This window comes from Trichoderma camerunense (assembly GCF_050948025.1).
Source record: "Trichoderma camerunense strain CBS 138272 chromosome Unknown V8C40scaffold_3, whole genome shotgun sequence".
Classification (NCBI taxonomy): Eukaryota; Fungi; Ascomycota; class Sordariomycetes; order Hypocreales; family Hypocreaceae; genus Trichoderma; species Trichoderma camerunense.
The window spans coordinates 100,524-125,991 of NW_028145367.1; the positions used below are offsets into that span (position 1 = coordinate 100,524).

General features: G+C 49.2%; 9 protein-coding genes across 9 annotated transcripts; 3 read left to right on the plus strand and 6 right to left on the minus strand.

The window, feature by feature from the left end:
• The first annotated feature begins 801 nt into the window (after positions 1-801).
• V8C40DRAFT_234640 (major facilitator superfamily domain-containing protein) lies at positions 802-3,181 on the plus strand. Its single transcript, XM_083213678.1, has 3 exons — positions 802-1,493; positions 1,748-1,903; positions 1,987-3,181. Exons 1-3 carry the CDS (start codon positions 1,095-1,097, stop codon positions 2,962-2,964), a joined length of 1,533 nt encoding a protein of 510 aa, XP_083076675.1. The 5' UTR covers positions 802-1,094; the 3' UTR covers positions 2,965-3,181.
• A 431-nt stretch (positions 3,182-3,612) lies between these two features.
• Positions 3,613-4,479, minus strand: V8C40DRAFT_134716 (uncharacterized protein). Its single transcript, XM_083211104.1, has 2 exons — positions 4,268-4,479; positions 3,613-4,197 (listed from the first exon to the last, which is right to left on the minus strand). Exons 1-2 carry the CDS (start codon positions 4,388-4,390, stop codon positions 3,802-3,804), a joined length of 519 nt encoding a protein of 172 aa, XP_083076676.1. The 5' UTR covers positions 4,391-4,479; the 3' UTR covers positions 3,613-3,801.
• Positions 4,480-5,893: 1,414 nt separating this feature from the next.
• Positions 5,894-7,161, minus strand: V8C40DRAFT_234648 (uncharacterized protein). Its single transcript, XM_083213679.1, has 2 exons — positions 7,062-7,161; positions 5,894-7,008 (listed from the first exon to the last, which is right to left on the minus strand). The coding sequence occupies exon 2, from the start codon at positions 6,982-6,984 to the stop codon at positions 6,166-6,168; it is 819 nt and encodes a 272-aa protein (XP_083076677.1). The 5' UTR covers positions 6,985-7,008; positions 7,062-7,161; the 3' UTR covers positions 5,894-6,165.
• Positions 7,162-7,241: 80 nt separating this feature from the next.
• V8C40DRAFT_234653 (haloacid dehalogenase superfamily protein) lies at positions 7,242-8,735 on the minus strand. Its single transcript, XM_083213680.1, has 2 exons — positions 8,537-8,735; positions 7,242-8,479 (listed from the first exon to the last, which is right to left on the minus strand). Exons 1-2 carry the CDS (start codon positions 8,551-8,553, stop codon positions 7,657-7,659), a joined length of 840 nt encoding a protein of 279 aa, XP_083076678.1. The 5' UTR covers positions 8,554-8,735; the 3' UTR covers positions 7,242-7,656.
• Positions 8,736-8,960: 225 nt separating this feature from the next.
• Positions 8,961-10,537, plus strand: V8C40DRAFT_234655 (uncharacterized protein). The gene is made up of 2 exons (XM_083213681.1): positions 8,961-9,314; positions 9,613-10,537. Exons 1-2 carry the CDS (start codon positions 9,210-9,212, stop codon positions 10,375-10,377), a joined length of 870 nt encoding a protein of 289 aa, XP_083076679.1. The 5' UTR covers positions 8,961-9,209; the 3' UTR covers positions 10,378-10,537.
• A 60-nt stretch (positions 10,538-10,597) lies between these two features.
• V8C40DRAFT_272831 (Zn(II)2Cys6 transcription factor) lies at positions 10,598-12,420 on the minus strand (the record flags this gene model as incomplete). The annotated part of the gene is made up of 3 exons (XM_083220400.1): positions 10,598-10,892; positions 10,953-12,129; positions 12,186-12,420. 3 exons carry the CDS (start codon positions 12,418-12,420, stop codon positions 10,598-10,600), a joined length of 1,707 nt encoding a protein of 568 aa, XP_083076680.1.
• A 2,451-nt stretch (positions 12,421-14,871) lies between these two features.
• V8C40DRAFT_234663 (WD40-repeat-containing domain protein) lies at positions 14,872-16,552 on the plus strand. The gene is made up of 3 exons (XM_083213682.1): positions 14,872-15,226; positions 15,285-15,540; positions 15,595-16,552. The coding sequence occupies exons 1-3, from the start codon at positions 15,006-15,008 to the stop codon at positions 16,480-16,482; spliced, it is 1,365 nt and encodes a 454-aa protein (XP_083076681.1). The 5' UTR covers positions 14,872-15,005; the 3' UTR covers positions 16,483-16,552.
• Positions 16,458-18,015, minus strand: V8C40DRAFT_234665 (aldehyde dehydrogenase family-domain-containing protein). Its single transcript, XM_083213683.1, has 2 exons — positions 17,408-18,015; positions 16,458-17,352 (listed from the first exon to the last, which is right to left on the minus strand). Exon 2 carries the CDS (start codon positions 17,319-17,321, stop codon positions 16,647-16,649), a length of 675 nt encoding a protein of 224 aa, XP_083076682.1. The 5' UTR covers positions 17,322-17,352; positions 17,408-18,015; the 3' UTR covers positions 16,458-16,646.
• A 1,099-nt stretch (positions 18,016-19,114) lies between these two features.
• V8C40DRAFT_284212 (ankyrin repeat-containing domain protein) lies at positions 19,115-23,252 on the minus strand (the record flags this gene model as incomplete). The annotated part of the gene is made up of 4 exons (XM_083222123.1): positions 19,115-20,149; positions 20,453-21,422; positions 21,472-22,291; positions 22,328-23,252. 4 exons carry the CDS (start codon positions 23,250-23,252, stop codon positions 19,115-19,117), a joined length of 3,750 nt encoding a protein of 1,249 aa, XP_083076683.1.
• Positions 23,253-25,468: the final 2,216 nt, after the last annotated feature.

The window sequence follows — 25,468 nt, forward strand, 5'->3', positions numbered from 1 at the left end:
ACTCGCAATGACCTCTGGTACGAGTCATCAAGCAACAGCACTCGAGCATCCACAGAGCTGTTGCTCGTAAGACATTGCAATGGCAAGCATCGTACATCGTACATGATCCTTCTTCGGCATGGCCGCCGTGCCTTTCCATAATCGGAGCCTTCTTCGCCGTCATCTGATGGGTGCCCGCTAAATAGACTGAGGACACAGAATTTGGCCGCTCCCGACTGTCAAAACGATGTCTTAGCAAGGATCATGCGCATGTATTAACCGACTACGAAGTCAAGTTGGAAGAAGCGTTCGCACGGCAAACCTTCATTTGGGGCATGTTGCTCCGTTGGTTTGCGACATCCATGTAAGTCACTTGTGACGGGTTTTGACGGGCTCCATCTCATGGTGTGTGACTGGCCGGCAGACGCTGTCATGGTGGTTCCAAGCCGGGTGGATCACGCTTTGATTTTTTTTTCTTCTGTCTCTTGACCCCGACCCTGGTCGTTACATTCGTATTCCCATTCACTTTGCGGGAGCAGATAACCGGGCTACGGCTGGCAGATCCTGCTGTACAATAGCCCGCCTGCTGGTGCTCCCACTAGATCATGACGTTGGGTCTCAGCCCCGACCCCAGGAGCAACAGAGAATAAGCTTGTGTTGCAGCGACGTCTGTGGAGGCAAGGCTAGAGAATAATTAGGCTTGAACTTTTAGCCCCATCTTGGCTCCGTCTTCGTCTCCGAAGCCAGTGCCAGCATCACGCACTGGCATGTACGGACGCTGGTATTGTTGCGAATTCGCCGTTCCAGACCGGCTCGTGGGCCGGCTCCAGGAAACGTGGAGAAGGGCTAGCAAGCACAGGCACCATGTAAGCCTCAACCCTGGAGAATTCCCGCTTTTATACATGATCATTCTGGGGTTCCCCAACTTGCTCTGCGTTTAGCCATCGCCCCTCGCCCTCCCTTCCCTTGCTCCGCATTTTCTATATATCTCCTCCTCCCCCTCCTCCAGGTTTTGGAGTCCATTCCTCTCCACGGCCCCCCTTTCCTTCTTCCTCTCCTCTACTCTTTCCATTTGGCCTTGTCTCATAGCATCGTCGTCTCAAAACACCGCCATCATGGTAGGGAATAATGAGGAATACTGGGTTCCCGAGAACTACGACAATATGTCGGCTGGCACCTACCTGGCCACGCGGTTCTCGTCGCTCAAGCCGCCCATGCTCAACCTGCCCAACCCGTGGAAGCTTCTGCGCATGCTCAACCGCCAGCAATGGGCCTTTTTCGCCATTGCCTTTTGGGCCTGGACGTGGGACGCCTTTGACTTCTTCACCGTGTCCCTGACCGTTGCGGACCTCGCCAAGCAGTTCGACAAGCAAACTACAGAGATCACCTGGGGCATTACGCTCGTGCTCATGTTCCGATCCGTCGGCGCCATCCTCTTTGGTGTTGCCGCCGATCGCTACGGTCGCAAGTGGCCTTTTATTGTCAACAACCTGCTGTTTATCGCACTGGAACTGGTAAGAAGCCCTTCCATTCGAATTGTGTTATTTCCGCAATCTGTGACTTGGCGATTTGCCAAGATTGAGCCGGCGGTGCCACCCGCCTTGGCCACAGGCCCCAAAATCCCCGCCAGTAGCCAGCGGCACTGCACGCACTGTAACTGCCGGAGCTATTGATTTTGCTGCTCAATTCATCGTGGGCTCACAAACACGCTCGGAGAATAAATTGATGCGATTAAGAAAAAACCGCTAACCATGGCTGCCATTTGTAGGGAACTGGTTTCTGCAACACATACAAGCAATTCCTCGCCTGTCGCGCCCTGTTTGGCGTTGCCATGGGTGGTTTGTACGGAAACGCTGCCGCCACCGCTCTAGAAGATTGCCCGCAAGAGGCTCGTGGTATTATTAGCGGTATGCTCCAGCAAGGTGTAAGTCAGCTCCGATATCGCCCTGTTTTGAAATACGAAACACCAAAAAGGACCCAATTTACTGACCAGCTTGATTCGAACAGTATGCCTTTGGTTATCTCCTCGCCGCTGCCTTCGCTCGGGGTCTCGTCAACACCACCTCCCACGGATGGCGCCCTCTGTTCTGGTTTGGCGCCTGCCCGCCCGTCCTTTTCATCGCCTTCCGTCTGATGATGCCCGAGACTCAGACATACCTTGAACGTGAGCGCATGCGTATCGAGGCCGGCCAGAACAGAAGCAATGACGAATCTGTTGGCAAGGTCTTCATCAAGGAGGGCAAGGTCGCCGTCAAGCGCCACTGGATCCTGTTGACCTACCTTGTTCTGCTCATGGCCGGCTTCAACTTCATGAGCCACGGCAGCCAGGATCTGTACCCTACCATGCTGACGAACCAGCTGGGATTCAGTGCCGACAAGGTCACCGTGACCCAAGTCGTTGCTAACCTGGGCGCCATGACTGGCGGTACCATTGTTGGTTTCGTGAGCCAGTCTGTCGGCCGTCGCTTCAGCATCATCATCTGCTGCATTGTCGGCGGTGCTCTGCTCTACCCCTACACCTTTGTGCACGACACGTCCATCATGGCCGCTGCTTTCTTCCAGCAGTTCTGCGTGCAGGGCGCTTGGGGAGTCATTCCCATTCACTTGATGGAGCTGTCTCCCGGTGCTTTCAGAACCTTCGTCGTCGGTACCGCTTACCAGCTCGGTAACCTGGTGTCTTCGGCCTCTTCCACCATCGAGGCAACCATTGGCGAGCGCTTCCCCCTGCCACCCACCGCCTCTGGCACCAAGCGCTACGACTACGGCAAGGTCATTTGCATCTTCATGGGCTGCGTCTACGCCTACGTCCTCATCCTGACCTTCTTGGGTCCCGAGCAGCTTCGCAAGAGCTTCGATGTGGCCTACGACCAGGACGCCGCCGAGGTGGCTGGCTGGGACGACAAGCCCAAGGCTGTGCACGACGAGGAGTTTGATACCAAGGCGCGGGATTCCACCGCGGAGAAGCGAGCTACTGAGGAGGTTTAAATCCGGATACCCGTAGTTTTTGAATGTCATGTTTTGATTTGTTTTGGGAATTTGGGAAATTGGAGGCCAAAGCTATGAACACTTTGATTGGCCCCCGAGGGTTTTGATAGGATGCTCTTGGAGCTCCGGGCAGTTGGAAATGTGAAACTGTCGATTATGACGTGACGCAATATGCGGTTTATACATAACGAACAAATACCAAATTTATATGAAGCCCATCATTTGGGAAATGAACTATTCAACGTGCGACTGGTCTTAAGTGATGTAGAAGAATCTGAAGCTGGCCCTTTGGGGAATGAGATATTGAACGTACGACTGATCTCGAGTGATGTAGAAGAATCTGAAGCCTAGACGATGAGAAGACACAGTCGGAGCAGCAAAGCCTTGCAATCAAGTGACAGGTATAGAAATAGTCGATTTTGCACGCATCCTGATATATGCGGTTCATGTACGAATACATGTAAATATGGCTTGTGTTTATGTCAAGAGTCCGTATTGTAATCGATCTATGTATGGATCTTGCAGCAGACGCCAGTTATCAACAAACACGACAAACGAGACATGAATGTATGTATAGTCGTTATAATTTCTCATTTCATATAAAACAAAGAAAATAATAATAAGAAAAAACGCCCCTCATAATCATGATATTCTAACAAGAGGTATAAAAAGCACAGTCGCCCTCATCGTATTCGACCCGTTTAGTCACGGTGGTGGTGGTGGTGGTGTCCGCCCTGGCCGCCGTAGGCCATGTTCTCAGCCTCCTTCTTCTCCTTGTGTTTCCTACAATCATTCCGTTAGCATCACCATATCCAGTTATTGAGTTGGGGGTATTTATTAAACGTACTCAAAAACGTTCTCAATCAAGTTCGCAGCAATGGCACCGCCCACAGCAGCCAGACCACTGCCCACGAGACCACCGCCGGCCTTCTTCGCAGCGAAAGCAGCGGCACCGCCTCCGATGAGGGTCGCGCCGAGGCCGCGGTCGCCGTCCTGGCCCTCAGCGCCGGGGTACTGGCCCTGCTGGTCGGCGCCGGGGTACTGGCCGCCGTAGCCGGGCTGCTGCTGGCCGTACTGCTGCTGCTGGTGTTGCTGGTACTGGCCCTGCTGGTCGTACTGGGGCTGGCCGTAGGAAGAGGCGCTGCGGTTGTTGTCGTATTGGGGCTGGCCGTACTGCTGCTGCTGGTGTTGCTGGTACTGTTGTTGCTGGTCGTACTGGGGCTGCTGGCCGTACTGCTGCTGTTTTTTTGTGTTTTGTTAGTCGAGAAGACGAGAGAGATTGTTTGGGGGAGGAGAGACGAACCTGCTGAGGGTAGCCTTGCTGCTGCTGGGGGTAGCCGCCTCCGTATTGTTGCTGCTGGCCGTATTGCTGCTGAGGGTAGCCGCCGCTGCCGCCGGCGTTGTTGTAGTAGTCGTTGGCGGACATGATGGCGGGGTTTATCTGAGTTGTTGAGGTTTTATAGAGGTGGAGGGTTCGGAAATGTCGCAACGATGAAACAGCAAACAGATGAGGGAAAAGGCGAGATGGAAGAAGGATAAGAGACTAGATAAGTGGAAAGAGAGTCAGAAGCACGGGCAAGCTTATTTATTCCGTTTTTATAATCATGCGGGCAAGGGACCTCTCTCTCTTTTTGGTGGGGGGGGGAACCGGAGTAAGGACATGGACATGGACACTTGATCCTACTAACACGGCGCCTGGCCTCTCAGCTGGACGGACGGTTCAGTCAGTGTTAGCCTTAGCGGCTGTTCGATGCACACGAATCAGCATGGCTGGTGGAGGCGTGTGTGGATATTGGGCCTCGGATTACTTTGCGCCTGCGGTTCGTGCCTTTGCTTTGCTTTGGCATGCAAGGTACATGTGCATTGGGGGAGTGGCGCAGTCACTGCGGCTCTGGGAGGCGCGCTTGCGGTGGTGGAATCCAGCAGAACAAATGACGACTGATGACAGTAATTCTACATGGGAAGTTTATGGAAACATGTTGGAAGATTACAGTACAATTTTCTTTTCGTATAGTATGGGTTTTGGTTTTGCAGACACTGGTTTGCTGAGGGCTGATGAGATACAATGTAGGTGAGCGGCGGCTAATATCACCAAAACTGTAGAGGGCCAGTCAGCTTAGACAGGGACACCCAGGCCAGGCCACGGCTTTCCCGGCACATTCTGGAGCTGTCGACAGACTTTTGGCCTTGAACCCATCAGGCTAGAGACTCTGCTGGATGGGATGGGAGAGAGGGATTATACAGTACAAGAGGATCAACGAGGGGTTCACATGCAGCCTGTTGCAGCTGAAAGTATCAATCTGAACAAAGACTCTACGTCCTGATATGATGTGACATGTACGTAGATATGACTGACTCCCTGGATGCAAGAGCAGTTTGACTTTCATATAAAGCAACAAGGTGCATCTTTACGCCAAGAACCTAAATTACGAAGCACCAAATCTCTCATTCCGCAAAATATTCAGCGCAGTTTGATCCTCAAAAAGAGGGGAAGATGCAAAGCTGTCCCAAAGCCCGAAACAGTGGCGGCGCGAGCTACACGGACGGTAGCACTTTAGATTTCCGCACCGCCAAAACCAGCCATCCGCTCAGCCACTTCTACGTCTTTCTTTGTTTCTCAGGGGCAATCATGTGCTGAAGCAACTAAAAGGGCAAGCCACACCAACAATCAGCCGACGCGCATCTTTTTTTTGCCTCTTAGACGCCCAAGGCTGATTTTCTTATGTCGCGATTCCGTGAGGGGCCGGGCGGTTACAGATTACTCTGTGCAGGGTCCCCCATACTAGCCTATTGCCTACTAAGATGGGATACTGGGGAGGGGTCGCATTGCTTTTCGCGTCTTTTGTCCTATTTCGATGAGTGAGGCTCTGCTGTTGAGGGGCCGTTTAGTCGCCGGTCGCTATCGTTTACGAGTACTACTTTCATGTTCATAGTTGATATTCACAGAATCTCTGAATACATATCGCTGATGTTTATTTTGCATCTCATTTTATGATGAATATTCGCGGGTGACAAGACTCGTCTGCTCCGTGCAGAGGCTTAGCTCTGGAGCACTTGATTTCTTGGCTCTCAACAGCAGTGGTCGAGCCACGGCCAAGAACTCTTGGCTGGCTATTCGTTCTCCATCCAGCGTAGCATCTTTGTTGCAATAACTACCATATGACAAAGTACATGTAGAGACAGGGTCAGTTATGCTCAAAATCACGCCTCCATCGCAGGCCAAAATGCATTCTCCGCCGCCACCACCTCGTGCCATTTCGCCAACGCCCTATCCAACAACTGCACCCTGACAAGCTCATCCGCATCCCGCCGCAGCTCCATCTCCCGCTGCACCGCCGAATCGATAATCTCGCCCAGCTGGTCGACAAACTGCGTAAACTCCTCGGAGCTCCAGTTCGGAATGAATTCCCGTCTGAGGGCCCCGCCGTCGGCATCGTCATCATCTTTGCTGTCCGAGGGAGTGGAGAGCCGGGCTGCGGCGCCGGACCAGGCGTCGAGGTAGCATTTCTCTGTCGCCCAGAAGACGATGGCGGCTTCGAGCCAGGGGAGGATGACGTCGTTGTCGTTGCTGGGGGAGATGCCGTCGAAGAGAGCCTCGAAGCGGCGTAGACCTTCCAGTTTGGTGTCGTCGGCAACACGGCCGTTGGCATCAGCAGGTAGATTCACGTCGATGCCGTATTTAGTTGCGGTTTGGACGAAGAAATCTTCTTCTCGACGAATGTTCACAAGCGCATCAATCATCCAGTGAAGCAACTTTGCGTTTGTCGGATGCTCTCGCTCAGCTGTGTCATCACGAGGAGGCGTCACCACCTCGGGTAGCTGCAGAAAGCTCAGTAGACGGCCCACGCCACGGATGTAGGCGTGAATATACAGCCGATCATTGGCAAGCCATTGACCTAGAAGAGTTTTGGAGACGCGGCCTTGGGAAGCGTTGGCGAGGAAAGGGGATTGAGTGGCCGATTTGTAGCCGAGAGGGTCGGAGATGAGAATGGTTTGTGTGAGAGAGAAGAGTTCAGCCATTGTATTGATATAATTAACTCGTGGCTTTCTGAAGGTAAGTATTAGTTGAATGCGATATTGATATCAGTGATGCATACTCAAATGTATTGACAAGAGACTTTGGGGGAGGATTGAGGTGTAAATGTGATGCCGAAATACTACGCATGTGTAGATCAGTAAATTACGTCACGCGGGTGACTTTACTAGACACGCAAGAAGCGACATTCTTGGCCAATGCCTCATTCAGATCACTGGCCACGATTCTCGTGAAAATTTGCCCCTGCTTATGGCAGCGCTTGATTAATAGGTATTTGTTAGAGAAAAACACAAGTGGTTAAAAGAGTCGGATATCCTCTTATTATGCTACCCTATTGTGTTTTGAGTTCTATGCTAAAGTGCTCGGCATTTAATGAGAAACTTTCTTTATTCGTAATCTGAATACTGGAAAAGCAGTTTCTTCAAGTCTATTTTATTCTATCGGCATCTCTGGTTTCATTTTCGCCCCCGTAGTTTTCGGTAGTCTCTCTGATGTATGTAACTTGGCAGTCGCCATAATTCGAAAAAGCATTTTATCTTCGTCTCTAGAACCAAGACGGCTCGTTCCCCATTTTGAAAATTCGTGAAATAAAAGAAATCGAAAAGGATGTCGCATTGTATCAATTGCTGAATGGACCATGGACCCGTATTCCCTCTTCAAGCCTTAACGGGAGGAATCACCATGCCGTACTTCTCATAGGGGAAGTTCTCCAGGCTGACTAGGTACTCGGACCAGCCATCGCCCAACTCACCGACCTGGTGCAGGTCGACTTGTCCAGCCTCACCAGTTCGGCCAGCTAGGACTTCTTCTTCGCGGCCGGCATACTCCTTCTTGAGCATAGGGTGAGGGCACCAGATGACGCGCATGCCAGCGCGGCGGCCAGCTTCAACACCGGGAACGGAATCCTCAAAAACGAGGCATTCCTCGGGCTTGATGGGAGCTTCTCCCTCAGGCAGCGAATCGTTGATGGTCTTGAGGGCGAGGAGGAAAATGTCTGGAAGGGGCTTTCCACGACCAGGAGTGAGACGAGTGTCATCGCCCACAATGCGTCGGTTGTCGGGGAAGACAGAGAAGAGATCAGCGAGGTGGTTCGTCTTGAGCTTAAAGTTGCCCATGTGCGAGCTCGTGGCCAAAGCGATGTGCACCGGGGGTGTCTCAACGCCAGGCTGCTGAGTTCGGACCAGGCTGGTGAGCAGCTCAGGGACGCCTGGCAGAGGCTTGGTGCCAGGGAAGAGCTTCTGGTGCAGGACTGCGTTCTCAGCAGCGAATTCCTCTGCCGTGATGGGGAGCTGCGCCCATTCCAGGAAGATCTTGTTGGCGGCTGGGCCGGGACGGCCCTGGAGCTGGGCCTTGATGGACCAAGGAAGAGAAGGGCGAGAGTACTTGTCCAGGATGAGATTGATGCAGAGAGTGTAGATGTCCTCGGTGTCGAGAAGGAGGCCGTCCATGTCAAAGAGACAGGCTCTCACGGGAGGGAAGCTGGGGTCGTGGTTTAGCACTCAATCGATGGGTGAGAATGAGCGATGAAGAACATACTCGGTTCGGGGAGCCATTTTTAGAGAGAGAGGGACAGAAGATGGCTTCTTGTGGTTGTTGTTTGTAGGAGGTTGAAGATGAGGCTGAAGATGAGGCTGAAGATGAGGCTGATGAGAGATGATGTTTAGGTGCAAGGTGCAAAAGGTTCTGTTGAGCGAGAGTTGAGGGATCGAGGGATGCTCCTTATCCTCGCCAACTTTTTTTTCTTCTCCCGCGTGTTGGCAGCTGGCGGCGGTTTTATGTATCGATCAAAGGCTTCTGATCTACAGCGGCCCAAGTGGGGGCGGGGCGACTTGGAGTTATCGGGACTCGCCGAATGACTCCCACTGGAGAGGCCGACCGGAGTATCGCTGGAGAATTGACATTTGGTTCACTATAGACATGGAACTTAGTTTCTCGTGATATAATTTATTTTATAAGAAACAATTTCTGTCAACCCAGAACGCAGCCTTTGGTTTACAATGGCGCTACATCTACCTGTAAAAAAACTTCACCTGTGCTGCCCTTGTCACTTGGTACCTGAAATTGTCCCCTCAATTCGCTGACATAATCGCATTCATGCCACTTCCCCACCAGCCACGCCTCTACGTAGCCTCCTAGCCATGTTCAATATTCACAATTTCATCCATGACTCGCTGCCATTCAGCACATTAAAGACATTCACAACCCAAACATGAGTGACAAAGACAAAGACTCAAGAAGCACAAAGGACGTATCTCAAAAGGAGAAACCCGATGATGAGCCGGAAGTGGTGAAATTCTCTCCTGAGGAGGAAGCAGTAAGTGCAAATTAGTGTCGTTTATGTCATGGTTAGGCTCTGGGATATCACACACCATTTCTTCTTATACCAAGCTTGGTTCATCTTTTATATCTCTGTACCATATAAAAAGTTCATGGATCTCTTTTAAGACTCTCATTCTGTACTCATACATATGCTACTAGCCTCCTTGTCTAATCTCAATCTTACACTCATATCACTGCCCGGAATGACCTCCATAGCATGAGCCATCTCCCTTTTATTACTATATCTTACACCTTCTCACTATCCAGGATACTCACTCACTTTCTCATACTAGGCTCTTCTCAAAGAATCTCATGCAATCAAGGCTGACGCCAACTCCCTCTTCGCCTCCAAAGACTACCACAATGCTCTCTCCAGATACGACGATGCCATCGCGTCATGTCCCAACTACCTCCACTATGAGCGTGCCGTCATCCAAAGCAACATTGCCGCATGCCACTTGAAAGTTGAGCAATGGAAGGAGGCCATTAAAGCAGCATCAGACGCCATCGACGGCTTGGCAAAGCTGGAAAGCGAGTCAAGTCCAAATGACCCCAAAGAGGAAACACCAAACAACCAAGATACCAAACCTGCTGAAGAAGAGGACGACGTGGAAGAAGAAATCGTCAGCTCTGGCGCAGCTCGCTCCGCGCCCGCTCTCGCCCCTGAACCAACACCAGAGCAAGTAGCCCAAGAGACTCGCAAAGCAGACATCCTCCGAATCCGCACCAAAGCACTACTTCGACGTGCGCGCGCCCGTTCCGAGGCCGGTGGCTGGTCGAACCTCGCTGGGGCGGAAGAGGACTACCGCGCGCTGTCTCAAATGCCTGGGTTGACACCGGCTGATCAGCGCACTGTTCGTACGCAGCTCAAGGCCTTGCCGCCGCGGACAAAGGCTGCTCAGGAGGCTGAGATGTCGGAGATGTGGGGGAAGTTGAAGAGTCTTGGCGATGGTATCCTTAAGCCTTTTGGGCTGAGTACCAATAATTTCCAGATGGTCAAGGATGAAAAGACTGGTGGGTATAGCATGAATTTCTCACAGGGAGGCTCATCATCATGACAGGGCGAGGAAAACACCCTATATTGGTAGAAGGCTACGTGAATCACTGGTGGATTATGCTTGGATGATATATGACCATGGTTATAGCGATGTAGATCATAGAGCGGTCATATGCATGACCTTGAATTTGCAATTCTCTAGATTTAAAGTTGATCTGAGCTCATTTGTTATTGCCATAGCATACCTTATCAACGTCCAGGCCTAAGTGATCCTGAGCAGTTCACTGTGGGTATTCGATTTGAGCTTTCATTCTCTGTAGAATGTTCAGGACCTCCATGCGTTCTTTGTCTCCTACCAGAGCACCTAAGGCAACCAGGAGCGCCTGTACGGAGATCGGTCCTAGACAGCTATCCTCCGTGTGGGCCACGATCCCACACACCTCACGAGCATGGTGCAGTTGAAGTGCAATCATTTCCTCCGAAAGCATAGTTTGCTCCATGGGATGTGTCTGCGTAAGTATAGACTGTGCAGTATGGTATAAAAGACGACAGAAAACTGCCTCTCGTTTAGGAAGCCTAATCAAAAGAGGTCAGCTCTCATGTCAAAATCATCGTAGAAGAGATCGCCAGACATACCATGTTTTCGGAAAAGTGGAATTGTTCTCCGTCTGATCGGGATACATGTATCCCAGCGGACGCATGTTCCTCGGGCAAGCGTCGTTCCATTGATCGCAAAGCTGCTTCAAATGCTTCCATTCCGGAAGAAGATTCTCCAGCGTCCTGTTCTCCCGCAAATCTACATCCGTAAACGACAGCACGCATAGCCTATAGCTTATCACCCTGGCGAGTATAAAGAGCATCCGCTGCACCCACAATTCTTCGTCCCCATGGGTCATAAATTCGCTACCATCGCTGGGCATGCGCATATCGACACTCCAAGAGTCAACGTACAAGCAGTATCCTGCTTCCAGGCTTCCCACAATGTCGAGATAGGCGTTTAGCCAGAAACAGGCTGACCCAATACCGTCGCTCTCTGGACTCCATTGGCTTTCACTGATGATGGAGTTGAGCACGGTAGGACTATGGCCACCGCTCTGCGGGCCTTCTCTGAATATGATGTTGTAAAGTTTGAGAATGACTGCTACAGTTGAGCACTCTTCAATGTCACGCTCTGGATTCTCGTGATAGCGAAACAGCTGCATATTCGCCGTACTGTAGTATGCTGCAGCTGCATCGCTCATGTCAGGATGGCGCTGTGATAGGCGTCGAATGCCGCAGGCTAAGAGAGAATAGAGTAGAAGACGAGAGTCGAGCGCTCTGTATGGAAGGACTTCACCAAAGTATCTTTCTTTGTTGAACGAGTCCATCCATGTTGCAACCTCTTCTACGTAGATTTGCATATATCGGACATGTTCGGGCATGTCGAGGAATTCGCGCTCCGAGGTGGTGACTGTAGTAGTTGGGCATGTAACGCTGTCATCCTCAACGGGTTCGCTAACATTCGATCGATCTTCAACTTCAGATAAACTCATTGGCCCTGATTCGACTTCCCCATCTTTACGCCACTCAGTTGCTTGCAGTATCAAACTGTCGCTATATATGCTTCTCGTTGTGTTTGAGCCTTCTGGTGATATATAGACTTGCCATACATGCCCTTGAAGAACATGGTCGGACGGCCCTGGATCTGGACTTGGGAGTTGTGTTTGGACCGCCGTTTTGTAGTCAATATGTTGGCTATGCGTAGTATCTGCATATCTGCTTGATCCTCCTTCATACTCTGAGGCAATACGTCGAGAATCATCTTGGAATAAGACTAAATGTATCTATATTAGCCCAGAACCAAGACGGTTTGAGAGCACCCGATCATACAATCACAGGGACCAAATGGAACAAAGTAAGCTGAATCGTGGATCGTAATGTTTGAGAAATTGAGTCGAATGCCGCGTATGCATTTTCGGCCGCCTTTCTCGCAGTTTCGGCAGGCTGGTACTGATTCGTCGCATTTGAGATGTCGATCTCGGCATGTTAGACAGCCAGTGCGCACTCGCTTCGACTTGGGCATAGGCTTGGGCGTGGGCAGATCCCCCGAGTAGAGGCTTTCCATTGCAGATTTTCTGGTTGGGATCGGTATATGGCACAGATACCTGCTAGAATAATCGACATGCATAATTGATTTGTCGGAACGAATCGAATCGAGTTTATCGGTGATGCTCTAAAGGCCAGGATGTGTTGAGAACTCGTTCCTACCAGATCTCCCTGGAAGATCAATTCTCAGAGAACTAGTGGCAAGTAATCTTCGGATTACACCTCCAAGAATTAGTTGGCGTACCTGTCAGCTGTTCCCAGCTAGGGTAGGCCGAGATCAAGAGATAAAGAAGATATGCTGTAGTTCCCAAGAAAGCAGGATTAGTATACGCCTAACGTTATTATCTGCAATCTTGGATTCGAAAACATGCCTCATACACGGTATTGGTGTGATGAATAGACCCAGAATGTAGCGGCAGGTATTAGGAGTGGAGAGCTCCGAGATGATCAAGTTCATTCAAGTCTAGTGTTGATTTGCGTCTTGCGGTGAAGAATCTTGTCTATACGATACCTTGATGGAGAACACTGCGAGTTTAGCCACTACTCTTGTGAAAGTTGATCGGATCAAGTAGCCGTTAGAATAAGAAAGTCTCCATCAACAACCGGCGAAGTGTCAATGAAGCAGTGCAAAAAGAGTTTGAGGTAATGAGATGCCCCTGTTGAACCCAAGTCAGATTGCATCAGCGTTTGTGACGGTGATACGAGATGTTCGGTGTTTGTATTGCCCAACCAAGACTACAAAATTGAGGAGAATGTGCAGATGGAACCATAGGCCAAGGGTTTGAGCCAGTGCCCCAGATATTTACACCACTGGCATCTCTGTAACACCAACCATGGCACCTGTGATAAGCTTCTTGAATCACACTGGCCTCGAGCGCCTGAATCTGGAATCTGGCCACTCTGATGACAGCAATCCGCCAAAAATGCCGTTTATAGAACGGCCGATATTAAGCATAATGTGGCGGCAGGGGACACGGAGCCGTGCCTTGCCAAAGGCCGAGGGAAGTGGCAAGTTCGTATGGAATGGGCATGAGCCCACCGGCATCGTTGCAGCAGTAGCATCTGCTTTGGACTCACACAGGACACAAGAGGATGTCCGGGGGTGTGAAGGAGACCGGCAAAACACGACACGCTCGACAAGTGGATAGCCTCATCCCTCTTCTGGTTGTTTGGTTGGCACCAGCCTAACGCACTGATATTGCAGTAAAACATGTATGTTTAATAGCGGCAGTTGCTGATATAGGGGAAATCAACAAAGTCGTACAAACTGAAGCGTTCATGCAATGCCTCTCTGTCCGTATCCATGGCTATCCGTATATGTGAGGTTTCTCCACCTACTGATGCGAATGCAAACCGCCGTGTCAACTTGCGGCATCGGGCAGTGAGCAACACCATTTCAGGGCAATAAACGGAGACTTTTGAAGCATGCCGCATAAATCCAGCTGGCGAAAGCCCTTTCGCTTGAATCGGGCTGTCCGAAGGACTACTGCCTCAGCTCTCGCTGCAGGGAGTGCTAGAGATGCTACTCTCAAGTACTGCCTCCGAATCTATTTTGAGGCGCTCAAGACCACAACGCAGCACGTTCAACTGATCCATCATCATCCAATACATCTCCCGGCGCGGCCCGATATCTTTTGCGTTGCTACCAGTAAGACTCCATACCTTGGGACGGTGAGCTTGTTGGATGGTGCAAAAGATACGGCGTTTGCCGAGCCTGCCCAAGGCGTCTAGGCATCAGTATTGAATTGCCCAGTAGACTGACTTACTGAAAACTCGTGGCGGTGGCTTGCTGCAAAGACAGGTGAGCTGCCAACCTACATAACGCTTTGGATCAGGAAGAGGCACTCCAATTAAACATAGAGGTGGCCAGGGCAGATAAAATTACCCTATGAGAGATACCGGGGCTCCCCTCCTTCTGTTCATGCGGAGGCCTCGAGGAAAAAGAAAGGCTATCGGTAGAGTCTGACAAAGCTGGATCGTGGCAGAGACCAATCCGGAGCCAAGGCCAGTGCTCAGCTTCACAAGGTTCACATGCATGTCTCAGAGGGAGGTGAACAGAAGTGAAGTAATTTCATGAGATGCCTTGTGATCGTGGCACCTCCAGGGATAAGGATCATCGCTTGCTGTAACCAAAGAGATGAAAGATGGCTCATTGAGGTTGCAGAAATCCGAGACCTTGAGAGTAACGCAGCATGAGAGTCGCTGTAGGTCGCCGGTCACCCGCCCTGGATGACGTTCAAATTTAACCTCTGCCCATTTTCCCCCACACGTCCAAATAATTTGATCGTATCCTTCAGGTCCATTTGCGCGCCTGCAATGAAGAAAGATTTGAGTGGAGGAGCTTGTACGGATTGTAGATGTGAAAAGTTGTTGAGAGGACTTGTGCGAGGTATACAACGACCCTGCACGTGACTGATAAACTTGCTCTGTATCACTCGACGCCTCTTGAACTTGCAATACTTGCCCTCTAACACAACCCAACGCAACAGAATCGATCCTTAGACAGATGCTCTCTTCATACTCATGAAGTGCCCCGTTTTGCTAGGGTAGCAATGTTTCAGCTGATAGGTATTCATCAGTTGGCTGCAAAGGCGGGGAAAAAACATGGCTGAATCAACGCCGTCGCCAAAAGCGATATTACGAGGCCATAAGGCCCAGATCCATGCCGCCACTTTCGTGAGACAGAACGAGCGCCTTGCGACTGGCGATGCGGAGGGCTGGGTGGTGCTCTGGGACCTCACCATCATGCGGCCAAGGGCCGTTTGGAGGGCCCATGAGAATGCAATTCTCGGCATAAAGGGGTGGGGTCGCGACAAGATCATCACGTATGTTCTGCTCTTCATGGCGTGGAATCAATTTTGTTACTGACCAGAGTCTCAAAAGTCATGGCCGCGATCACAAGCTCATCGTGTGGAAGCTCACAGAGGAGGACGAGGGTCGGCTCAGCGTTTCTCTGCCCCTGGAAGACACCACCACGCCGCGCCCCCAGCCTTGGGTGCTTCATCTGTTGGAGGTGAACACAATGAACTTTTGCTCATTTGCCGCCTGTCTCAGTGACGCTGAGCAGGGCTCACTCGAGGCGGCCTCACCCACAGCAGAAGTCATCATCGCCGTACCAAATACACTGGCGTCGGAAGCCGTAAGTAGCCGCTGTACTTGGCAGGGCTCTGCGTCTAACTAACAGAATTTGAAGATTGACATCTACACCCTCCCGAGCCAAACCAGGATACACACCATCAAAACCAGCCAGAAAAATGGCATGGCCATGAGTCTATCTCTTTCTTATCACCAAGGGTGCCTAACACTAGTGGCGGCTTTTGAAAACGGGTTTGTCTCTGTACACCGTCTGGGCCCTGATGGGTCTTGGACGATGACATATCGGTCACAGGCACACACGCAGCCGATTCTATCTATAGATGTTCACCCTAGTCGAGAATACTTCTTCACATCAGCAGCAGACGCACTGATAGCGAAGCATCCAATCCCAATCTCTCAGCAAGAGGTGGATGCTGACTTTGAGCCTGGCCAAAGGGTCATGGAGGTGGTTGAGCCTCATCAAACTAACACGGGAAAGTCCCTCCTCTCGGCAGCATTAAGGGACGCTACCGCTTCAGAAACCAGACCAAGGCGCAAGAAACTCAAAGAATGGGAGCATCCGCTCAAAGTGGTTAACACGAAGCACTCTGGTCAACAAAACCTCAAAGTCAGATCCGACGGAAAGTTGTTTGCCACAGCCGGATGGGATTCCAAGATACGTATATATTCGGCCAAGACTCTCAAGGAACTAGCCGTGCTTAGTTGGCACAAAGTCGGGGCGTATGCTGTCGCTTTTGCCACTGTCGATGAGCTAAGTCCTTTGTCAAATTCCCCCGAAAACACCAAGTCCACACCCTCTGAGCAACAAAACGAGAATAATGTGAAAGAGGCCACCAGTGCGTCACCACAAGCGCAAGAAACAGCGAGCCTGGTAAAAGGACCTGGAATGAGCGTCAAGGACCGCAGGCTTCAGCTTGCAAAGACGGCGCACTGGATCGCAGCAGGCGCAAAAGATGGAAAAGTGAGCTTATGGGATATATACTGAAATTGACTATCATACACCAAATTCATAACATCATGATCGCGTTGACCCATCTAATCGTGTCAATCAATACCACCGCTTTGAACTCGCTGGGAGAAAGCTTACCCAAATATGCTATTTACTCGTCAAATATCAGTCTGGTTGAATATACCTTTGATGCAATCCTCCTAACCAAACGGATCCGTCTTCTTCGCAAGCTCTGACCAAACTCTCGACATCCACGCAGATACCAGCGCGTCTCTCTCACAAGCACCCATCATGGCGCTGACAACCAAGGTCATGAAATTCCCTTCGGTCACTTCTCGTGCTACTAGCTGACCGTCTGCATCGCTCCACTCGTATCGAACGGCTTTGTCTTTGGTGGGGATAGCCGAAAAGAGAATGTCCCGACGCACGAGTTGATGATCGGGAGACTTGGTTGCGGTTGCGCGCCGAATGCGATAGCCTTTCGTTGTCGACAGTTTCCTCGGCCGAAAGCTCTCCAACCCGAAAGCGCAGAGGCTCTGCCGCGAGGTAGGCTCGGCATGATACGCAAATGTCGGGCCAGTAACCCGCAGAGGATGCTTCAAATCGTAGATGTGCCTCTTCCGCGCCGCCAGCTGAGCTACACCGTCTCGCCGCTTCATAGAGTAGTCGAGTCTTTCGATGCGCACATTGCGATCCGTGTCCTTGAGGAAGCTGACCGAATGCGAGAGCTCGTACAGTGGCGGCGCCCATGGATCAACGGAGTGGATGAAGCGCCCCGCGACGTAGAGAGTTGTCGGTGAGAGAATATCGTCTTGCGCACCTGGGCCGAGGCCGTAGGTTTCGCTGGAGTCTTGATATGGCGGCGGATCGTCCATGGGGATATATATGCTGACTGAAAACCCGAGACTTCAGCGGGTGTTAGTGACTGAGGAGAATGCGAAAGCGAGAGGCGAAGGCGAACTTCTTGAGTGGACTTTTCGTGAAAGTCGATGCTATCGGTGGCTGTGCCCGTGCCAAGGATTCATTCAGCTTGGACCGTGTGAATATGCTTTGCGAGGCTCGTGCATGACAGCAAGTGACGTGATGCCAGGGCGCTGTCACGATGCTTTGATTCGCGGCGCCGAGCTTGAATTTGGCGGTACGAAAGGCGCCGTCCAATAGGCGGGTTGAGAGATGGGAATCTACGTCGCCAATCTGACGATAGCGAATCTGCTTTGAGCTATGGATGACATCACGTTATAGCTGGATACTCGTTCAGGCTTAGTCGTGGCACATGGCACCTTCGGGCTATTTGACGGACAAAGACGCTAAAGATGCTGTCACAGATTGACAGAGAGCGGGACGGACACAAAGATCGTTGCTGGATTGGGCCTTGACCTGCTTTCAACGCGTGCCGATCTGGTCTTCGGGCTCGGCATTTGGCAGCCGGTGGTGAGATTTGAAACGTGCGTGCATTTGGCCATCTGCGATCAATGCTGCATTGCATAAGGTATGTGACGTGACGTACCTGGATTACGAAAAGACGGGCTGCCAGTGAGATTATTCCGAGCATGGAGCGGTGGATCACTTCCATGAACACTCTATACATAACTAGCACTAGGGCAAATTGTATTTTAAGCAACCTTTTACTCTTGTTTGTATAATACAGCACCGTCTAATCATGTATGACGTTCCCGTTAGTGTCTGTAAACCTGGCTGTTCAAAGTAGATGAGATCTGACCTTCTCATCCCCACCGTTGTCAGCAACTGACAAAGGGAATCAGCGTCATGCCCGTTATATCTGAGCTATTGATGTCGACTGTATCCATCACCATCATCAACTGCACGATGGCTTCAACATCACCCACCTGCAATGACATGAAATAACACCGAATTGCCATTACTATTTCTCGCATTGACATCGCCATCTTCATCCACCAGCACTTGGAAGTTGGCAGGTTGCTTAGACGCTGCAGCTCTGTGTAAGGGCGTTTATTTCTTCATTGCTCTTGCCATTCACATTGGCACCTCGTTCCAATAATAGCCATAAAGCATCGATTTATCCCATATTGGGCGACTGGGAACGTATTATGGGTGTCATTCTGTCAAAGCCTTTAGCATTGACATTGACAACTTTTTTTCCGATAGATAACCGAATCGTATCAATGTTTCCGTAAAATGCAGCGTAATGAGAGCGCGTTAATTCAGCAAAGTTTCTAGTACCTATATCAGCTCCTCTATGCCAGAGTTAGTAGATAATCGCCGGATTGATCAAACATGCAGCAGCAGAAAAAGGGCGTCGAGCCTTTACTACCCCTCGAGTATACACTATCTTTCTATTAACGGTTATCTATATCACTTTAATAGATGCATCATTTCTTTCCACTTGACTAGAATAACTGTGAGGGCATAGAAACGAAGATGTCAAGTTGGAATACACGGTCTAACGTCTTTTAGAAGCGGTTTCGTGACAAACATCTTGCTTCAACAGTACTCTGAAAAACTCTTTGCTCACTTACTTGCCTACAAGGATGCATTTCTGGGCGAAAATATCGAGGTAAGAAGTCTCGACGTTGAAATTGAGTGCACAAATCATTTACTTTCAGATCGAATCTGCAGCCTTGGTAATAAAGGCATCATAGGGTGCATCATTTGGGTTGGCTCTGGATTCTACCTAAATCTGGATTCTCTAGCTATCATAATTTGTTAACTTGCCTGATTGAAGCAATATCTTTATGATTTTATGTTTCCCATCATGCATAGCTACCATCATTGGTGTCTTTCCTTGGTCATCTGGTCCATTGATGTCAATGTCGTCATTTTCAACCAGTAGCTCAACGGCAAGTATATCATCGGCCAAAATAGCATAGAATAACGCTGAACGGCCAGTTTCATCCCTCGCGTTGACATCGGCTCCCAAAGCTATCAACGTTTGGCTCATCTTAGGATTCCTCATCACTATAGACATGATTAATGGCGTCACACCATCGTCCCTTTTGGTATCGACATTGGCGCCCATTTGCACAAATAACCTTATAGTATCGATCTTCCCAAACATAACAGCTGTAAATAGCGGCGTTACTTCATTCCATACTCCATGGATATCAGCACCACTTTCAATTAACAGTCTCATAATATCCGTATCTCCGCAGACGGCGTAATTAAGAGGCGTGTGCCCTTCCTCTTGTCCAGCATTGACATCAGCACCTTTTTCAACTAGTAGCTTTATAGCGTCCAAATTCCTCCGTGCGATAGCTGGAAATAGGGCTGTCTCTCCATTTGAGGTTCTGGCATTTATATCAACGCCTTTGTCGACCAATTGTTGAATAATCGACAATTCTCCCCAAACAACGGCGTAATAAAGAGGTGTTCTGCCATCTTTATCCGATACGTGTACGTTGGCGTCTCTTCGCAGCAAAACACCAAATATGTCCTCTCGCTGATAGTAGATGGCTAACCCTAAGACCGTCATTTGACGTCCCTTCTCTTTGATCTCGAGCTGCGCTCCAGCATTGACTAAGAGCTCCACAACAGGTAGATGCCCTCTCATCACAGCCCAGTGCAGTGGTGTCATGCCAGTTTCGTCATCTGCTTCGTCTAAATCGGCTTTTCCCGTCTGAATAAGCATTTTAATGGCATTTTGTAGATCAAAGAAGGCAGCATTCGAAAGTAGCGTACAACCAGTATCGTCTTTCGCATTCAAATCAGCACCACTCTCTATCAACTGATAAATGTTGACACCACTGATTGTCGCCGAGGTACTACAGGTGCTGTCTTTGGATGTTTGAGTCACGTCTCGATTCTCTTTTTCATCAACAGAGGGGAGCACCCTTTCAGTAGGAAAACCCTCATAATACAACAAACCAAATCTGCCTTTTCCATCTTCTTCGTCAATAGCGCCACCTTTCTGGCAAAGTAACTCGACAATCGTGTCATTTCTGTTAGATGCAGCAAAAGATAACGGTGTTCGGCCGCCGCGATCTTGCGCATTAATATTAGCTCCTTTCTCTAGAAGTAACTCGACTACGGCCTCATGTCCTTCCGCGGCCGCCCGTATGAGTGGTGTGCGTTCGTTTTCCCTATCTTTTAATTCAAGATTTGCTCCCGCAATGATCAGTAGCTCAGCTACAGCTTCATGGCCATAGAAAGACGCATATGATAAAGGGGTATAAGCGTACTTGTCAAGTACGTCTGGGCTATAACCACGTTCAAGGAGCAATTTTGTTGCTTCTGTGAGCCCTAAGACTGCAGCCGCGTGCAGTGCTGTCATGTTTGAGGAATCTTGTTGGCTATATTTTTTGTGTAAAGGGTGCTGTTTCTCGACGAATCGCGCTTGTATCGATGCCTCAAAATTGGGCTGGCTCTCGAGAAAATGTATTACATCTTCAATGACTTCCGTATTGTGAGCAAGGTGACATTCCCAGTGATTCGCGGCGTAATGGAATAGTGGAAAGGATTCTATCCTGTGTTCAAACGCCTCATCTGATTGACAATGCCCGTACTTGAAGACTTCGAATGATAGATATGTAAGACAGCTTCTCAAAATCGACTCCTCAGCGCTGGGGAACCAAGAATTTCGAGTTTGCTCTAGATATTCATGTGTTGTATAGTGTACTAGCCGAATTATGCGACTTTCTTCATCGACAGTAAGTAATCCAACACAAGCTGAGGTTATGTCTGTGAAATCAGGCAGGTCATCGTGACTGAGTGTAGTCATCCCGTCTTGCGTTGCAAGAGCATGCTGAAGCTCCAATGTGGTGATTTGTCTTTTTGCGAGTGTAACCCATGCCAGCGCTCGCAGTGCGAGGTCCCTGATCCCTTCTTTCTGATTTCTGATTCTCTCGATAGCTTGCTCGTACGCATAGGTAAGCGTTTTCCCTTTTTGACCACTGTTATTCTCTGTGTTTCGGGATTTGAAGATCGCTAATTGTCTGCGTATATCGTTCAAAGTCATCTTATCTTGAAGAAGAACAAGATATATGTGAGCTAAAAGAAATCTGCGACATGTTAATATTGTCTCGTTTCTCTGAACATCTCACAACGTACATTCCATCGGCAGCTTCAGATATATCTGCCTTAATCTCGTCCCTTAGAACTGGATTTTCACGAGCGACTTTAGGTAGTCTGTCCATTTGGGCCTCTATATACTTCGTGACATCGCTCGTCTCGGCACGAATTCGTAGCTTGACGATGTTGTCGTTATCGAACTGATCCATAACTTCTGGAATAGGCCTCGAAGTTGTCAGAACCTTTATTTTATATACCCTTTGAAGCTCGAAGAGTCTAGAAAGGAAGAGATGTAATTCGAAAAAGAGGCATTCATCCAGAGCATCGAGAATGATAAAGACTTCTGAGTAATTCGCTATAACACACGTAAGGTCTATTATAATCTCCTCAAGCGACGCTCGTGTTCCCTTAGAGTGCTCATTATACAACTGTTTGGTGCTTTCCGGTAAGTGGTGTAGACCTCCAGCAAGCTGTTTCAATAAACTCGCAAGCAGTTTCTGGAAATCTTGATCTTCCTGCCTATTATAGTTAAAGTAGACATAGGCTATACCAATATCAGAGCTGCTTTGAAATCTTGATGAGAGATGGCTGATGACTAGTGAGGCTAGTATAGTTTTGCCTGCTCCGGGAATACCGTAGCAAAACAATGTATTGTTGCTGCCCGTAATCCAATCTTGGAATTCTTCTCGTTCAAGGAACCACCTCCCAGTTCCAGGTTGGAGTCTCTTGTAGTAGTCGCTGTGTAATAACCCATAGTCTATGGGTGTAAGCCAGTCGAGAATTTGCTTCTCTTCCTGTTCAACCATCTTCAATTGAATGTGGCTTACACTTTGGTAAACTGCGGTTTCGGTCAATTTGACTTATGGTTTAAAGTAAGAGGATGTCAATGACAAACCTTTATCTAAAATATCTCTTGCCGAAGGCTCCTCTTCAAATTGCGCAGGTTGCACTATCTGCAAGAGTTCCTTTGTCAACGCCGCTGCTATGCTTGCAGCATATTCCCGCCAGTGATCATTCTTTTTCGAGTCTGCATAGTCGCATATTCCTCGAACGACAAGGCAGGGAAAGTTGTTCATCACTCCTGCTGCCTCCATCTCCACACAGAGCACTTGGCCGCCCAGTCTTGTATTTATTTCGTCTCTAGTGGAACCGTCTTTAATGACCTGGTTTCCCGATGCAATCAGTCCGTAGTGAATTCTCGGATCACCAGGCGTTCTTTTGTCATCCGTGTTCCCTGCTTCGAACGCAGTGTCTTTGAGCCTATCATTCCATGTATATTTGGAGGCTAGCCTTGGCCATTTTTTTGCAAGCTCCTCTAGAAATTGAGATACTTTGTGCCCTTCCATCTCATGGTTGGTCTTCATCGTCGTCATAGCCGATAGTAGTGCCCTTGGAGGGCGGTCCAACGACCCAGTTCGCACGAAGCCGGCCCCAGTCGCCTTGCCGAGATCCCACTGAACCACTCCAGGATACTCTCCGACAGGTTTACTAACAACGATATCTCCTAGTCGGACTTGTGGAGGGATACCACCGCCGATTCCAACCAAGAGACCGAACTTGATCGATGGGAATGTATTGACCAGCTGCATAATTACGCTTGCAGCTGAGTTGGTCCCTATCTCGCCCTCGGGTAGACAGACCAGAACAATATTATGCTTGCCGATGGCCCCTAAGGTGTAAGAGTTGGTGTCGGTTGAGTTGGATATTGGAAGAGAATCATACTTTTCGTCCAGCATTACTATCACGGCTGTTCGCTCCTCTGATAAGGCGCAAATCCATCCAATAGTGTAGTCATTGTAACTCAAAGACTTGGATGCCATGATGGCTTCATAGACCAATTTGCGATAGAGGTAGGATAGTAGGCTTTTGATTATGCTCAAATTTAAGTGTCATCAGTTGATTGCTATCGTCAGGCTCTTCTCTTAACTGCACGCTCTACTGCCTGATTGCCCAACCAATCAGTACATGTAGCCAATCGAACATCAGCTTCTATTGGCGCCGCTATTGGCACAGCCTTACCTGACCAAATGCTGCCTAATCCAATTGTCTTGTCGCATTGGTTTGGTTTCTTTATTGGACATAATTATAATTATTCTTAAAAGGTGCTTTGCATAGCTTTATTGTCTATATATTTGTGTCTCGTTACCTAAGGTCTCTGACTACATACACGTACCTAGTAGTAGTTACCTGGCTTTCTCGCATACGAGAGTCGGGTACCAATGTATGAATGAAGACCCCTTAGATACATTAACATTATTTTGAGCGCTTTCTAGGATGTGTCTGCATGTCGTCACTATCGTTGTAGTCTTGTCTTGTCCTATCTCAGGGTAGATAATGCATATTGACAGTTTTTCCATACGCGACAGAGAAATTCTTAGGTCCATATAGAATTATAGAGATATTTCTTTATTAATTTTTCGTAAGGCAAGGGGTCGTCGCGATCGCTTAAGCGCCGGTTGCGCTGCTTCGGAGTAGACAGTCCGCGTAATACTTGAGGACAAGAATCCTCCAGTTCGAGAGTAAATTCTGATGGGAATATTTGAGCTTTTCATCATATGGCGTCAGCATCGCGAATGTTCTTTGGGCAAGAATATACTCTATATTTCTCCCAAACCTCCACCAAAGGAACTGAATGGGTCTCCGAAACCTTGCAGAAACGACGGCTCTGAGATGGCGTAGCTTGGCTGATGGGCGTGCATCGTATGAGAACAAATAATTTGTATGCGATACTGAAGAGAAAGAGAAAGAGAAAGTTCATCATGGCAAAACCGCCTGACAGGATTTTGCTGAATTGAAGGAAGGATCTGGCGCGCCCGCACAAGTGGACACTTGCATATCACGGCTGGTCCGTATGATATAAGACGACAACTAATGATCCTTCGACGCCCTTTGGCCAACTGTTAATTGTTACATATGCCAAGAGGATAGTCCAAACTACGTTACTGTAGAAGAATATGTCTGTTCCCAATGAATGGGTAACTTTATTATTATAGTTGCTACCTGAAATCCTTCGTCTCAAGGTCATTCGTCTAAATAAATTACTTGCAAGTATAATCCTATGGAATATGATAACGCCAAAAGGACAAGTATCGGTTTACGTGCGATGGCCTCGGTGTCTACTCTATAGCCCCCTATTATGTGATATCTACCTGTAGGTTGGACAAGAGCTTTGGTATCAGATCAGTCCAAGCGCAAGACATCAAATGATACTGGTATACCAACGTATAACCACGACCGGGTGATGCACTGCAGAGAATCTTGAACTGAATGTCATTTTAAACAACAAGTTTGCCTTGCGAAAGTACTGAAATGTCAATCATGGAGAGGAGGGGAGGAGGGGGCGTGTAATTTGCTGGGTCGTTGGTCTACGTTCGTTGGCCACTTTGCCGCCGCTGATTGATAACAAACAAGAAGGATCTCATAATCTACTGCCCCAAAAGGGAATGTTTTGTATCCCAGCTGTATTCACAAAGGTGCTATCTCTCGAGATTGCAACACAACAGTCGCCATTGTGTACATCACTGTCGTTTGCCTCACCCGACATCAATGCCAACGCACACCATCCGCAAGCTGCATCATCAAAGTCATCTAGATGAATCGTTCCGGAGGGTCGAATGCCCTCAAAAACTCGGAGTTCATTATTAATGTATTGATGCCTGGCGGAAATATCCCTTCCCTTGCGGCGCGGATCTCGTGCTTTTAGGCAAGGGAGAAAGAGGCTGGGATGCGCAGGTTTCGAACCGCAATTCCCCCTCAAAGGTCTGGTGTCGGAGTTGCTGGTCCCTCAAAACCACCATCTCGACCCTATTTCCATGTTTGTCGTCATGATAGCCTATCTTGTTCGGCGGACATTACAAAACTCCGCCAGCCCAACTTGCAAGGCTTACAAAACATGCTACACTACGGGCTGTACTAGAGCCATGGCGTGCAAAAATATGTACTCTACTCAAGCAGAGATTCGCTGCAACTCCGTTAGCCTCAGTGGGATTTCCTGGAATTAGCTGCTAAATCACGGTAGTGGCTTGTCGCAGTCCGG